Source organism: Primulina huaijiensis, chromosome 8, assembly GCF_012295235.1.
Source record: "Primulina huaijiensis isolate GDHJ02 chromosome 8, ASM1229523v2, whole genome shotgun sequence".
NCBI classification, from domain to species: Eukaryota; Viridiplantae; Streptophyta; class Magnoliopsida; order Lamiales; family Gesneriaceae; genus Primulina; species Primulina huaijiensis.
Genome location: NC_133313.1, coordinates 3,188,271 through 3,204,639, shown reverse-complemented (window position 1 = coordinate 3,204,639; position 16,369 = coordinate 3,188,271). Strand labels below are relative to the sequence as shown.

The 16,369-nt window shown below is 32.5% G+C and overlaps 2 protein-coding genes across 2 annotated transcripts; both read left to right on the top strand.

Moving 5' to 3' along the window:
• Nucleotides 1-2,918: 2,918 nt before the first annotated feature.
• On the top strand, nt 2,919-6,976 carry LOC140982988 (uncharacterized). The gene is made up of 8 exons (XM_073449800.1): nt 2,919-2,946; nt 3,063-3,142; nt 3,400-3,530; nt 3,762-3,799; nt 3,906-4,678; nt 5,523-5,603; nt 5,980-6,042; nt 6,658-6,976. Exons 2-8 carry the CDS (start codon nt 3,089-3,091, stop codon nt 6,712-6,714), a joined length of 1,197 nt encoding a protein of 398 aa, XP_073305901.1. The 5' UTR covers nt 2,919-2,946; nt 3,063-3,088; the 3' UTR covers nt 6,715-6,976.
• Nucleotides 6,977-12,765: 5,789 nt separating this feature from the next.
• LOC140982324 (UDP-glycosyltransferase 74B1) lies at nt 12,766-14,727 on the top strand. Its single transcript, XM_073448802.1, has 2 exons — nt 12,766-13,478; nt 13,872-14,727. The coding sequence occupies exons 1-2, from the start codon at nt 12,831-12,833 to the stop codon at nt 14,613-14,615; spliced, it is 1,392 nt and encodes a 463-aa protein (XP_073304903.1). The 5' UTR covers nt 12,766-12,830; the 3' UTR covers nt 14,616-14,727.
• The last annotated feature ends 1,642 nt before the right edge of the window (nt 14,728-16,369 follow it).

Genomic DNA, 16,369 nt, shown 5'->3' with positions numbered 1-16,369 from the left:
CATTCATAACCCAGATACATCACTGCTGCAATTTTCTCTGAATTGAAACAATTACTCTTTATGCAAAGCAAGATTTTTTTATTTTATTTTTAAAGTTTGACGCAGAAAATTTCAAGAAAATAATGGAGTAATTCTTGATCAAGAAGAAAACGGAGACTAGAAATTGCATATCTATGAACACAAAACAATTCAATATGAAACAAATTCCCAAGAGAAGAAAATCAAAGAACCGTACCAAAAACGTTAAGCAGACAATTCATAGCCCTAATTACTCATAAAATTGTATAGAAATTTTTTTTTTTTACTATTTCTTCTGGAAGAGCTTGCTTTTGTTGTACTTGATTTTAATCCAGTTAACTCCGACGGATGCGCCTTCCTTGACTTTCAGCGCCACCACCTTGGTCTTCTCAAGTCCGACGGCCGCCACCGCCTTGGTTTTCTGAACGCCGGTGGCGGTCACCTCCTTAGTTCGATCGAATTTCTCGCTAAATTTCTGCGACAGCTTGGGATTCGATCCGCCTAACCCCGACCGATTACCGGCGCCGTTGCTTCCTCCCCATGGAATATCGTTGGACGCCATGGAAATTCTTTTGGTTTGCTTGAGAAAGAGAGAAGTTGAAAGTAGGTTTTCTAGAATTTTGGCAATAGATTTTTTCCTCGTGGGCTTTTTATACAAGGAAGGATTGAGGCGGGTCACGAAGTCTAGAACGCGCCTACTCAATTTACCTAAAACAATTTTTTTATTATAAAACACCAATAAACATCTTATAAAATTAATTTATATATACTTATATCTAGTCATTATTATATTTGTAGAATATGTCTCGTGTATTTGTATATATTTTATTTGATTTAAATTTAAAATTCTAAAAGATTATTTTTTAAAAAAATTAAAAATTATGAGAGATTTTTATATATTTTTATTAATTTTGTGTGTGGACGACACTACATATATGTTTGGATTTATTTGTGAAAATGATGAGTTTCATTTTCGATCATATCATATAAGGCAAAAATTTGTGTGAGACGATCTCACGGGTCGTATTTTATGAGATGGATCTCTTATTTGAGTCATCCATAAAAAAATATTACTTTTTATTGTTAATATCGGTAGGGTTGACCCGTCTCACAGACAAAGATTCGTGGGACCGTCTCACAAGATACATGCTCATCATATAAAACTAATGTTTGAGTTTCCGGTGTGTCCTCGTAAATTGAGGTTATGTCGAAATTTTTACAAGCCAAATTTTAAACTCAAATTTTTTTTATATTGTTTTTTGCTGTTTATGTTAAATAAATCATAATTTCATGCTAATTAAATTGTCATTACGATGTCGGGTATCCATACTCGGTATCAGTATCAAATTTATTCACAAGAAATTATTTAACATAAAAAATTATTATGTGTTACATTATTATTGTTAACGAAAACCGAGAATATATTGGACTCGAGACAGAGAAATTTTTTTACATTTGTTTGGAAGTCATCTTTGAATTGTTGAATAATAGTAGATCTATTGTGAGATGTCTCATAAATATTTATCTATGAGACGAGTTAATCACGGTTATATTTACAAAAATAAGTAATATATTTGGCATAAAAAAATACGAATGACTCAAATTAGAGATCTATTTTACAAAATTTATTCGTGAGACTGTCTAAATATGTCGCTTTCCCCTTCACACTCTTCTATTTTTAAAATTATGAATCTTCTACGAGATACAAAGGAGAGAGTGCCTAGAGAACGTGAAGTTTTTTATGCGAGAGTGTTCACTTTTTCACAATTTGGTACGTGTATGTTGTGAGTTAGAAAATATTTTTGTTGGTTTAATTTTTGTATTTTGTCAAGAAAATTTAAAATATTAAGTTGCAATTTTGAAGATATGGAGATGATTGAAAAAAATATTTGTTTAAATATTTGTTGTGATTTGTTGAATATATGATAGAGATATTTAAATATTAATTAGGATCAGGGAAAATATGTCGTAAAATTTCAAAAGATTTATTATATATTCGATAAGATGAAGTTCTTATTCATTTTGAAGATTCTCGAGCGTGGTCATATGCATTGAGTGTGGTCATATATGATCGAGGGAGGAAAAGGAAAATCTCTAGGAAAAAAAAGACGGCCGAAACATCGATACTACAACTAATTAAAATCTCACTCATTTTTTCGATTTACACGACTTCCATGACCAAAAATTTATACACATGATTTAGATATTTCTATCAAGTTTCGTGATTTTTCGACTTAGTACTTCAATTTAAATAAAAGAATATTTATTTTATTATTTTTTTTATCAATAAAGAGAAATATTTATTTTATTATATTTTGATCAATATTTTAGCTGTGCATATAATTTATTTATTGACTTTTAATTTTAGTAAATGTAATTTTAATATTAAATATTGAATTGTGGATAAAGAAAAAATATATAAATTTATTATATATTTATAAATATTTTGAAAATATATTTTTTTGAGTGTATAATTTATCAATTTATATATATTTATATTAATTAATAATTCTATCATTTTTATACAAAGATTTAAGGGAAAAATCAATCTTTTTAGTTAGATTATATACCAACTAAATCATTTACGATAATTCATTTATTCATCTCTCAATTTATCAATAGTTCGAAAATCAAAATGAATTTTTATTTCTCGTTTAAATATAATGTCAAATTGGACATAAATAAATTAAAATGTCAGAGACATTTATATTATTATTATTATTATTATTATTATTATTATTATTAGTAATTAATAATTAATAATGAACATAGATTCCCAAATATTTAAATTATCTGTCTCCAATTGTAATCTTCTTGTTTTTGAGTAACAATGCTAAAAATATAGCATCTTTCGAGGGGAAAAATGCAATTTCACTTTAGTCGCTTTTCTTTCCTGTCAAGAACGCGAGAATCGAAACCCTAATTGAGTGGAGCATTTTTATCGACAACAAAGTCTCATTAAATTCTCCAACTATAGTGTTTTTCGAGAGTGTGTCTTTCGATTTTGCATTTGTTTTTCATTACTGTTTGATTTTTCGGAGTAGGTTTTGGAAGCTTTGGCTTATCGGGAATGTCAGAGACTTCGAGGTCTCGGGTCACAATAACCCTTGGACGCACTGGTCAGGTAGTAATTTGTTCAATACTTTCGAATGTCATCAATGATATCACGGATTTGCGTTGCCAAGATAGATGATGCCAGTATTTAGCCAAGTGAAGAGTTTCTCGTACTTTGATTGATTTTTATGTTCAATAACGTGATTGGAAATTGTGTGAAAGATGCTGGGTGTTTTTTCTTTCTTGCCGGATTTATGGGTTTTGTGGACTTTTGCATTTTCTCAGTGATATGTGGCATCATGTTCTTTTGTTATGTGTATTTTGTAGGTGGTGAAAAGGGATGGGAGTTCATTTGATAGTGCTTATGCTGATGTACAGCCACATGCTGGAACCAAGCGATCAGTTAGAGAAAGGCTTGGAAATTTCGTAGATTCATCTGCACAGTTCAATAACAAGAGGTGTGTGAAATTTGCTCCTTATCTATCAGTAGATATAGTGCTTAAATTAACTATTGATGTTCCTTAGTTCCGATATTATTGCCCGACGAGACACTTTTTGTAGTTGTTTCCAATTTGTTGCCAGTGCTAATTTCGCTTTTAGCAAGAATACGGACACTAAAAAACTGCAGATGTTGTTGTAAAATGTTTACTGGGCAGATACAAATTATTTTTTGTTATTATGCTTTGCAGAATGAGGGGAGAGGGTGGAGCTATGATTGATGCTGACGGTAATTGGCTTCTTCTCGAATGGTTAAGATTCCTTGTTGTTGCTAAAGTTATTGCTAGAAAATAATATGATTTGCTTCATTGTTTCATATTTCGATTGGATAAAAGATATCCATCTAAGTAGAGATGATCTCCGCTACAAAATCATTCAAAAAAATATGCGCAAGCAAAGTCATAGCAGACTGCAGGATGGAGAAGATCTTCGCAACATCCTCTCGAGGCCTGCACAATCTTCAACAAATAGTGTATCTTTATGGGAAAAGCTGCCTGAACCAAAGGACACTAGACCACGTTATTTGGAACCGAAAGATAGTAGACAGCACATTCCAGGCCCTATGGATGACAGACTGTTAATGTCAGCCTCCAGGAGTTTTAGCCAGCACTTACCATTACCTAAGGTCCAGCAACTTCTCAAACCTAGGGTACAACTTGTGCCCGATGCCAGAGAAAGTGGGCGAATCAGTCTTGAGCCAAAGGATAGCAGACATCGTATGCCAGAGATTAGTCGTTCTAGTATGATATCTGATGTGCATGGCCCAAGAACTGCAAATAATGTATCTAAGATGGAGCCAGGGATTTCTTCTTCTCCCTGGACCTTGGATCATTTAAGGCGAAGATCACCGTCCGAGGAGGCTTTGACGACTTCTAGAGGTCTTCCTGCACCTGTAAGAGATGAAGAATCAAAGAGAATATATGCTGTTAGAACATTGGGTGATACCAGGTCGAGTACACTTAAAGATGCTTTCGAGTTTACAAGACCCACAAGTTCTTCATCGTACTTGGCGAAAATGGCTCCACCTGTTGGACCAATGAAGACCAGGGCGCCAATTGTCTCAACACATCCTTTACCTAGCAATCACGCACCGAATACTTCATATGTGGTACCGTGTACATAAAATTTCTTGTCTTCTCCTGAGAAATTTTTTTTGTAGCACTTCCCACAAAGCTGAGTTGTCTTAATTGCTCTATTAATTGTTATACCACATGGTTGAGTGTGGTTGTCCATGTGAAAAGTTTGTCTTTACTGTTTATTTTGTATCTTTGCATGTGAAGAAGGCACTTGTTTGGATTCCATAAGATGAATGATTTATTAGATGTTTATGGTTTTCAAGAACTATGAGAAAAGTTGGTTTCTTCACCATGGCGGAGATTATTTTTTGGCTGCTAGAATATTGGCTGCAATTCCGATCCGCCGCATAATATACCTTGAATCTTTTAAAAAAGCATGGTTTTATCCAAATCCTATTTATTTGTCTAAGTTTAGATTGTTGTGGGATGGCTGTTTCTGGGAACTTTAAAAAGTCGTTTTTTCCCCAAGCTTTTATGATCTCAAAGCTTGCACCTGGGGGCATCTTATATTCTATATGACTTTATAATGTTAAAGAGTATTCTCCCTTTGACTGTATGATTGTATATGTGTTAAAAAGTTTCATTTCTCACAAATCAAGGATTACAAACAATTCTTTGCTGCATTTGATGTTGAGCATATATTCATATCCAATGCTATGATGTCCTTTTGGATGATTTAAGATTCTGGGGAAATGAGTTCTCATCAAACTATGCTCACCTCACACACACACATGATAAATCCTCGACAAACCAATGGAACAGTGAATGACATTGACAACTTCTGGTATTCAAGAAAAGTTTGAAGATGTGGTTGAACTTTGCAGCTTTACAAAGAAGGATTCCATATTTGTTTAATCATTATATTTATGCTTGCAGGTGGATGATCACACTACTGTTGACATCTTTCTGAGGTCACTGGGCCTTGAAAAGTTTGCCATTAATTTTAAGGCTGAGGAGGTGTGTAATCTTTGAAGATTTTAATTCTTCTTTCTTTTAATTAATGGCACACACGTTTTCTTTTACTTTCCAGAAGTCTTTATTTATTTATAAGAACTAAAGAATCTGAAGAGAAATTATCATATTACAAGAATGATGAAGTATCAGGCTTTTATTTGGATTCACTCCTTATTTATTTTTTAGGCTGAAGTAATTTATGTGATCCAGTCAATTAATTGTTGACTTATTTTTTGGGTGCTCGGTGCTCCGCTCCATATATCATCCTAATCATTTTAATTTCTAGTTTTTTTGCCATGCATTTTCTGTTCTGCCATACTTTTCATAAAATAGACGTGCTTCTATTCTCTATTACCTAAATAGAAGTTTCTTTCTGCAGGTGGATATGTATTCTTTGAAGCGGATGACTGACAGTGACCTTAAAGAGTTGGGAATACCCATGGTAATAGCTTTGTCAATATCTGATATTTGATGTCTTACTGCACGTTGATCCATGGTAATTTTTAGATTTGTTGTGCATTCTTCCTCAGATCGTGCCATGTAGGTAGAAAGTCGAGAGGCAGAGTGAATAGCAATTAGCTGATGTAGACAGTGGTGTACCTAGAAAACTTACTATGGTTGTTCGTTAAATCACATTGCAGACCTTACAGTGGGCGATTGCTCGCTCACAAATGGAAACATTTTCAAATTTGATGTATGATTTTTACTGAAAAAACAAGTATCAACCCTTTCTATCCATGAGACTTAATCACCCACATCTCTGAGACCCCATTGGTTTGCTCCCGTTAGTTACTGGGTGCATAAAAGCACATGGATTCTAAGTAAACCACTCTCCTATAAATATATAGCTTTCTTGCGGGTAAATGCTAGTGAATATTATAACAACACTTAATCAGTTGTTAGAATCAACTAGTCTTCTAATTGTTTTGGCGAAAAAATAGAAATCCTTCAATTGTTGAAAGATGCATCTCATGAATCTAATTTTCAACCAAAATCGTGTTTCTCTCAGGTCTATCTTTCGTATTTTTCTTACTTATTGAAGGCTCTGAATTTGTAGGGACCGAGGAAGAAAATCATGCTTGCACTGCAACCTCGTCTCAGAAGGCCAGCATGATAGTTACTCTCGATGCAAATGAGATTTGTGTGAAGCAATTGCACCATTCTACGACGAAATACGATTTTTTAATGCAAATCTTGTCTTGATTTACCCGCCAATTGTGTTGAAATTTACTATCCCTTTAAGATCATTTTATTGAGGTTGATGATATAATCAAGAAAAGGGTCGAACAATAACTGACTTATCATGGTATCTGCGTTGCTAAAAGTGATTGTTTTGATTATAACTTCTTGTGACATGAAGAGTGTTTTCTTCTTAATGGTTGTTGCAAAAAATGTTCTTTTTTAAATTCTGTTGCAATTTAGGTAAGTGTTGAAAATTTAACCTCTTAAATTGATCGATACCGCGTCATAGTCGGTCTTATCAATGATCAATGTAGATTTTGATGTAGAAGACCTTAAGATTGAATGACTTCCTCTGAAAAGGCAGTGTACAATGCTCGCTTGGAAAGTTAAGGTAAAAAAATCAGTTGGTTTAGTGTATCATTTGAGGCAAATAGGAGTATAATAGCAAATGGCTCTTTCCTGTTGCTTGCAATGACTAATGGTTGGATATAAGTCGAGTTGAGCAGATTCATGTGAGCCTATTGAGGTGGCTTGACCTCGGGTTTAATGTTTGATATTTCACTATCTTGATTTCCGTATTCACATGATACAAGTAAAGTAAAAGGAATATCAATGACATCAAAATATCTATGCGGTATTACGTTCGCGATGAGTTTTTTCCTCGGTCTACGGTAAGAATGAAACAGAAACGTGATCTGGCGTGGGTTGCCATCGACTGAAAGTTGGACCCAAAAGGTAAAGTCGAACCTACCTCCAAGGGCACTGTTTGAACTCATTCAACATCTGATACGTGTATAATTTTGACAGATAATTTCGTAGTATTTTTTTGAATAAAACCAATTTGACTTCTCAGATAGGGAAAATATAAGAATTTGAATTTTATTAAGTTTGAACCTAACCACAGTTCCTTTGAAACCATGGTTTATTTATCTGATAAAGAGAGGTTAAAGAGTTGCGATTAACGCATATAGATCACCCAAACAAAAACAGAAACTTCAAAATGTTACCTCAAACAGAAACTTCTGAAATATATTCCACTTGATAGTAACCACAAACAGAAACTTCATAAATTTTTTAATGAAAGAGGACCCCAAAACTGAATAGAGAATAAATTCATCTTACCATTTGAATAAAAGCTTGTATTTGCTTCTTGCACGAGATAATAAAAACAAATATAAGATAATACACAAATTTCTTCCATAGTGAAAATTAAAAAAGAATAAGTTACCGTTTGATTTGAATACTGGAAAATATATTGAATGTGCCCAAATAGAGATGGAAATTGAGGAGATGCGAATGGATTTTGCGATTGTGTGAAATTTGACTGTTGTTGTGATTGTATATAGTTCATTTCCCGTGTGCTGGGGTGGGGCCATCTTGTGCATTTTATCTTTTCTTTTGGCTCCTTTTGTACCTAGCAAATCCAAACAAGTGAAAGATTTACTCTATAATGAGTATATGAATAAAATGTTGAATAGAAAACTTGAAATTTCAGCTTTTCCTTTTCATTTTCCTTTTAATCAATCTAAATAATCTTTTTCTCGCATCTTCATGAGGTTTGCTCAATTGAGTTAGATTATACATCGATCTCATTATCTGGTTGACAAACATCATATCAAAAACATGACAACCGCCACCGCCACTGTCATGAAAATGAAGGTTAAATTTATGTCTTATGTTTTTCATCAATCTCTTCAAAATATAACCTATGGGTAAAACAGTGACATCTATACAATTAAACACTATCATAACATGTTTACACAAATCTCCATTCTCTCAAACTTATGAAAACTACACTTTATTTCATAATTCTGCTTATTGAACACCACGTGCCGAACCTTTGAGTTTTCATCATGAGATTTAACTTTGATTTCAATCTAATTCCAATCATTACCAAAACAAGATGGTGGTTCAATATATTTGCAATTCAAGGAATTAGCAAATTCAATTTCAAGTAACTTGCATATGGAAATTGTGTAAACATCAACAACTTGAATCAACAAAGGACGATTCTTCAAAATCTGTAAAAGCTTACCACGACGAGGAGGAGTATCCTTAGTCTTCTCGTTCATTGACCAATTATTTTGAATCTTTGTATAATTCAACACAAATTCATATAAAGAATTTATTTTATTAATGGTTTTTTTTAAACCATGTTTTTTACCTCACTTTTCGATGTAACCAAAATTCCCACACTAAACCTTTCATTGCTAAAAGCATGAACCCATTTTTTTTCTAATACTATACATCTCATTCAACTATTTATGATCATTTAAATTATGTGTATCAATCACATATTTCCAAATGATCTTAGATTCAGCTTCATATTCACAATAAGTCGTGCATTTCTAAATATTTTGAAATTTGAATTGCCATTTAAACTCTCAAAGTGTGAAAGAGCATTTTGATTTATATGTCATTGACATAAAAGATGATGTGAATGTGAAAAAATTGTTTCAGTGGCATTCATCATGGATTGAAATCGGTCTGAAAAAATAGTTTGAGGTGGCTTCCCACTCGTACAATCAAGAAATGTTGTAAATAACCATTCAAAAGAACTTTCAGTCTCATCTGACATAAACACCAAGCTAAACATCACATTTTGCATATGGTGATTTATACCAACAAATAGAGTACAAATCATATTATACTTTTTTTTCTATAGGTTCTATCAATCGACATGATATCACTAAAATATTCATAATCAACCACACATTTATAGTCCCTAAAGAAAAAGTTCACTAATCTATCGTCATCATCCAATTGCACATTCAAATAATAATAAATTAATTCTCCTTACTCGCTATATCTATAAAATATTGAATAAATAATGCAGTTGCATCTTCATTCTCAACTTCAATATGTTTTTTCAGCCAACTCATATGGTCATATGCATCATTTCTAATAAAACCTAAATTTTTTGGCCTACATGCTTCATTTTCCATAAAAGAAACAATATTAAAGACAAATATTCCAACATTTACCATAGTTTCAAGAGTAGATTTTTTTGGCATGTGATATATTGCGTTCTGAACTTAACAAGTGAGTTTGATCAAGTACAAACATCTCATAGTTATACTCCTCGACACATATTTTATCAATAAAATTTAAAAATATTGGTTTGAGATATTAAATATATGGAGACAATCGAAAAAAATATTTGTTTGAATATGTTTTGCGATTTGTTGAAGATATTATCATTCAGCTGCAAGATGCAAATTTGTTGTAGATATAACATAATAAAATTAAAATTTGAATTTTGATTTAATATTATATAACTCGAAACATCAACCTAAATGTAGGAATATGTGATAATTTTTGAAATATTTTCTTTACGAGCCGCATCCTTCGAAATATGGCTTTCAAAAATAAATGAATGGAGAATCCAACCGGAACATGGCCGGATTCCTCCGAGGTTATCTATATACTACATGCAATTTACCGGTATGTCCACGGACACTTGACGACTTACCGCCAAGCGTCATTTATTTTTTGGAATCCACTCTATTGACGTACCATAAATTTAATTCAACTTATTGAAAAAAAAAAAAACTAAAATAAAATTAAATTCTTAAAATTATGTATTTTGGAAACTGACAATGAAACAAAATCCAAAATACAAGAAATAAATGTGAATATAAGTAAAACAAATAATATTACATAAATCAAAACAAACTCGACAATGTAAGACACATGAAGCAGAGTATTTGAACAAAGTAAAGTAAATTGATAGTTAATTTAATAAAATCAATAATTAACTAAATTCCGCCTGAAATTGATAAACTCCAGACTTAAATCTTATGAGCGGCTCACCATTTGGACATGTTGGGATATTGCCAACAGAACCCACTAATTTTTATTTATATTTGGCGGGTTGAGACGAGCCTACAACTCACCATTTGCTCGCCCCACCATTTGGGCGAGTTAGGAAATCACCTATCCAACCTGTCTATTTGGGGGATGAGCCAACCCAAATATAAACCAGGAACAACTAGGAAATAAGTTGTAGCAATGTAATTATAGATTGACAAAATAATTGTAGTAACAAAATAATGAAACAAATAAATCGAAGTCTATAACAAAGTATAATTCCTTAAAACATATTCGTAACTTCCACGTGATGTTTGTGATCGGCACATACGTCGGTTTCTTTATCGTGTGTAGATTCTGAAAATGAAAACACTATTTAGAATTTTATAGGCTTCAAAAACCATATCAAAAGTCATACAAAATTCATTTTGCAATTTAAAACATAATTACTCCTACTATTAACTCAAAAATGTGGAAAGCCAAATTTACTCACACGTTCATAAATAACAAATTTTCATTCCAATTTAATTTTCAAAATTCCATCTTTCAAAATAAAATAAAGACAAACCAGAAACTTAATTACTGTTTAGTTTGATTACTTCCAAACATGTCCAAAATATGAAGGGGCTTGCCGGATTCGCAGAAGTGGGGCCTAAAATGATGACGCAAAAAATGGACCTTACCCAGCAAAAATATACTCCTATTAATTAATATAATAAGATAATAAATTCTCGAACAATCGAAAACAAGAAAAATATTCAATTTCAAAAAAGAAAAAAAAAAAGAAGAAAAGAGAGCAGTAATTCATGGCTTCTTCTTCTCGTAAGATAATTCTAGCTGCCCTTTTACTCTCCTTATTGGCTTAGATAATTTTGAAACTCGATCACATCGTATATTCTAAGTATATTGCGATTTTAAGTTCTTCATATATCGTCTTTTGGTCATTTTTCTCTTGTTATTTTTGTTCTCGAGTTGTGTGTGTTTGTTTACCTTGTTCTCTCCGGTTTTGATTGTCGCAACCCCATTGTGATTAGACAAAACAGACTCCAACAATCCTAAAACCACCGAAAATATCTATCATTTTGTACTATAATAAACTAGATTAGATTTAAATAGAGTAGGTATCTTGTTAGACGGTCTCACGGATCTTTATATGTGAGACGGGTAAACACTACCGATATTCACAATAAAAAATAATACTCTTAGCATAAAAAGTAATATTTTTTCATGGATAACCCAAATAAGAGATTCGTCTCACAAATACGATACTTGAGACCATCTCACACAAGTTTTTGTCATTTAAACAAATCTATGAATTTTAATTAGAAAATTAGAAGTTAGGATATTAAAAATATATGCTACATTATTTCAAGAAAAAAAAAAATTTCAAACACAAAATCCGATTTGCAATCCGCTCTCGAACTGGACGGTTTGCTGAGATATTTTGTTTTAATTTGGTGGGACTAATTAATGCTTAAGTCACTGGGCTGATGCAATGGGTTACGTAAAGTTTCTGACGTCACGCATGACGTCGCAACCATGACATAATAGCCTTTCGTAGTATGGGCCCACTGCTGAAAAGTATGATGATATTTTTATGTTGGTGGGTTTCATGTCATGTTCACACCGTGGAGGTGGAGGTGGAGGTGGAGGTGGAGGTGTCTTAAATAAATTTATTATGAATAAAATTGATAAAATTATGTATCATCCTAAGATAATAAATTAATTGTTACTAAAAAATAAAATGCACCAGGATTTTGTTTTCACAAATCTAGAATTTTACATTTTGAATGGTAGGATTTGATTTACGACATCTCACTTACACAATATCGGTTTGTCCGATCTTATCTGTACACATCTTGAACATGATTTTGACACGCGTAAAAAAAAATATATGTCAAAATCCTAACGTATACAAGTAGTGCTTACACGGATATGATCGAATTTTCTCAGGATGTCCTTGCAACACTTATATCATGCCGGAATGGGTAGGATCGAATTTTGTTACAATGCCTTTGCCATACTTACGCATATGTATATGTATTTGTTTACGTCACGCCACGGCTCCATTTTCTTTACTTAAAATAATAATGAAAAAAAAGGAATACAATCAACAAATGTGTACGTTATCGCCCCACAATTTAGCCTATATAAATTGAGATCCCCCCACAACAATTTGATTCATAGAAGATCAATTTCATTTAATTTTTACCAAACTAATTTGCTAGTGATTGAGAAATGGAAGAAATGCCAACGAGAACTCCCCATATAGTAGTCCTCCCGTACCCCGGCCAAGGCCACATAAATCCCCTCCTCCAATTCGCCAAACGCCTCGCCTCAAAGGGCGTCAAGGCCACCGTAGCCACCACCCACTACACCGTCAAATCCATCCAAGCCGCTGGTATCGCGGTGGAGCCGATCTCCGATGGGTTTGACCAAGGTGGCTTCACTCAAGCACAAAATGAAGATTCTTACCTCAAGTCATTCAAAGACAATGGGGCCAAAACGCTCTCACAACTCATCCAAAAGTACCAAGACACTAGCCTCCCTATAACTTGCATAATCTACGACTCGTTTTTCCCATGGGCTCTTGATGTAGCCCACCAACATGGGATACTGGGCGCGTCGTTTTTCACAAACTCGGCCGCTGTCTGCGCTATTTTTTGCCACATACACAATGGGGCGCTAGCGTTACCCGTGAATGTCGAAGACGACGAGCCTTTGGTGCTGCCCGGTTTGCCGCCATTGAAGGCGTGCGATGTTCCTGGTTTTATCAAGGCACCCGAAAGCTACCCCGCTTACCTGGCTATGAAATTGAGTCAGTTCTCCAACTTGGACAAGGCAGATTTTGTTTTTGCCAACTCGTTCCAAGAGTTGGAAGGCAAGGTACATTAATTTTTTTACTCTTATCATTTTCTTACTTAAAAATTCATCAATTATTGAAACTGTCATCGTGTATATAACTTGTAAAAGCTATTTTTTAGATTAACGATTTCAAATTAATTGCTATTGTTTCTAAATATATTTTTTAAGTAGACTTTTTCATCCGGTGTTCTGACATATGAGTCTTCCTAAAATAGTATGACATATCCGGTCAATGTAATATAATATATTAACAATGTTGATGATTTGTATCACCTTTTCTTCTGTAATAATTTCTTTAGAAAAACCACAGTATACTAGTCTCTGATCTCTCTTTCCTACCCAGCTTGCAATTAATGAAATATAATAATAATCACCGGCCATCTGTTTTTCTTTTCTTTTTTTTTTTAATAAAAGGAGGCGAAGAGTGTAGCAAAGTCATGGCCAGCCAAACTCGTAGGACCGATGGTACCATCCTACTACCTAGATGGAAGGATCGAAGGAGACAAAAACTACGGAGCCAGCCTCTGGAAACCTCTAAGTGGACATTGCACAAAATGGCTAGCAGCCAAACCACCGAGATCAGTCGCATACATATCCTTCGGCAGCATGGTTGAATTAACCTCGAAACAAACCGAAGAAATAGCATACGCACTAATGCGTAGCAACGTACAATTCCTATGGGTCTTAAGAGACACCGAACGCCACAAACTCCCCACACAGTTCGTTGACGCCACCGAACATAGAGGGCTAGTCGTATCATGGTGCAACCAGCTGGAGGTGCTGGCGAATGGAGCCGTCGGTTGCTTTGTGACGCACTGCGGATGGAACTCGACTGTTGAAGGGCTGTCGTTAGGCGTCCCGATGGTGGCGATCCCGCAGTGGTCGGATCAAATGACTGATGCAAAGTTTATAGAGGAGGTGTGGGGGGTGGGGGTCAGGTGTAGAGAGGATGAGTTTGGTGTAGTCAGGAGTGAAGAGTTTTTGTTTTGCTTGAATGAGGTGATGGAAGGGAAGAAAAGTGAGGTTGTGAGGATAAATGCTAGAAAATGGAGAGATCTGGCTAAGAGGGCTGTTGGTGCAGACGGGAGCTCGGATAAATGTATCGATGAATTTGTGACAAATTTGAAGATTGTGAAGAACAAAAGGGAGAAAGAGTAACAATTTTTTCAAAAAAGGGATGCTAAATTAATAGTTTGTGATTTATTGTTCTTTCTTTCCATATATTAGTGTACGACGGACGCGTTGCGTACTTATATAATAATTTTTATAATTTATTTGATTTATATTTAAATGAAAATCAAAATATAATTATAAGAAATAGTGAGAGATTACACTGTAATTTTGATATATAAATTAAAAATAAATTGATAAATAAAAAAATGACTTCAGCAAAAATTGAACCTATAACTTAAAGTTCAAAAAACAATGACTCTATCCATTGAACTACGTATAATTTGTATTAAAATTTTAACATTTTATTAATATATATTATTATTAAAACAAACCATGACACCAAAATTAGTTACTCTAAATATCTCAAACTTAATAAAATAATATAGATTTCTAATACCATTATTAATTAAAAAAATTATTATTTGTAAATCTAGTTTTATCTACATAATAAATTATCGCTTTCTTTTGATATACGATTGAAAATTTGAAAATCACTAATGTCATTGTTTGCATATAACGTGTTACATAAACAATACGCGTGTCTTCAGTTTATATTTTAGTGGGTCGATGCATTGTTTGTTTGTACAATTTTCATAATTAATTTTATTGATATTTAAATCAGTATTTTCATAATCGGATCGATAATGTAATCGTTTTATCTTAGAAAATGATTTCGGTNTTTATATTTAAATGAAAATCAAAATATAATTATAAGAAATAGTGAGAGATTACACTGTAATTTTGATATATAAATTAAAAATAAATTGATAAATAAAAAAATGACTTCAGCAAAAATTGAACCTATAACTTAAAGTTCAAAAAACAATGACTCTATCCATTGAACTACGTATAATTTGTATTAAAATTTTAACATTTTATTAATATATATTATTATTAAAACAAACCATGACACCAAAATTAGTTACTCTAAATATCTCAAACTTAATAAAATAATATAGATTTCTAATACCATTATTAATTAAAAAAATTATTATTTGTAAATCTAGTTTTATCTACATAATAAATTATCGCTTTCTTTTGATATACGATTGAAAATTTGAAAATCACTAATGTCATTGTTTGCATATAACGTGTTACATAAACAATACGCGTGTCTTCAGTTTATATTTTAGTGGGTCGATGCATTGTTTGTTTGTACAATTTTCATAATTAATTTTATTGATATTTAAATCAGTATTTTCATAATCGGATCGATAATGTAATCGTTTTATCTTAGAAAATGATTTCGGTTGAACCACTTATTGAACTTTTGGTTAGATTAGAAAACTGTTATATTATATAGAATAATAATATAATATAATAAATAATATATTTTAAATTTTAAATATTTTAAATGTGTATATATAAATAATAAATAAAATATATTTATCCAAGTTTAAATTAAACAATATACATATAATCTAATATAATTATACACATTTTTTTAAAAAATAAATAAATCAAAATAAGATCTAATATTATTAAAATGATATTTTTAATAAAGCTCAAAATCTAAATAATCATATATATAACCAAAAAATAAAATTTTAAATATAAAAAATAATTTCTTTTAAAGAAAAATAAAAAAATCGATTTTTAAAAAAATTAAAATATGCAAACTGGTTTGATCGATTTTGACTGATTTTGGTCGGTTTTGCCTGGTGCTTTGTACAAGTAGATTTTAACCTTGTAGTCTTATTTACCGATCTGGCCCAACTGACGAGGAGATATGGGCCAAC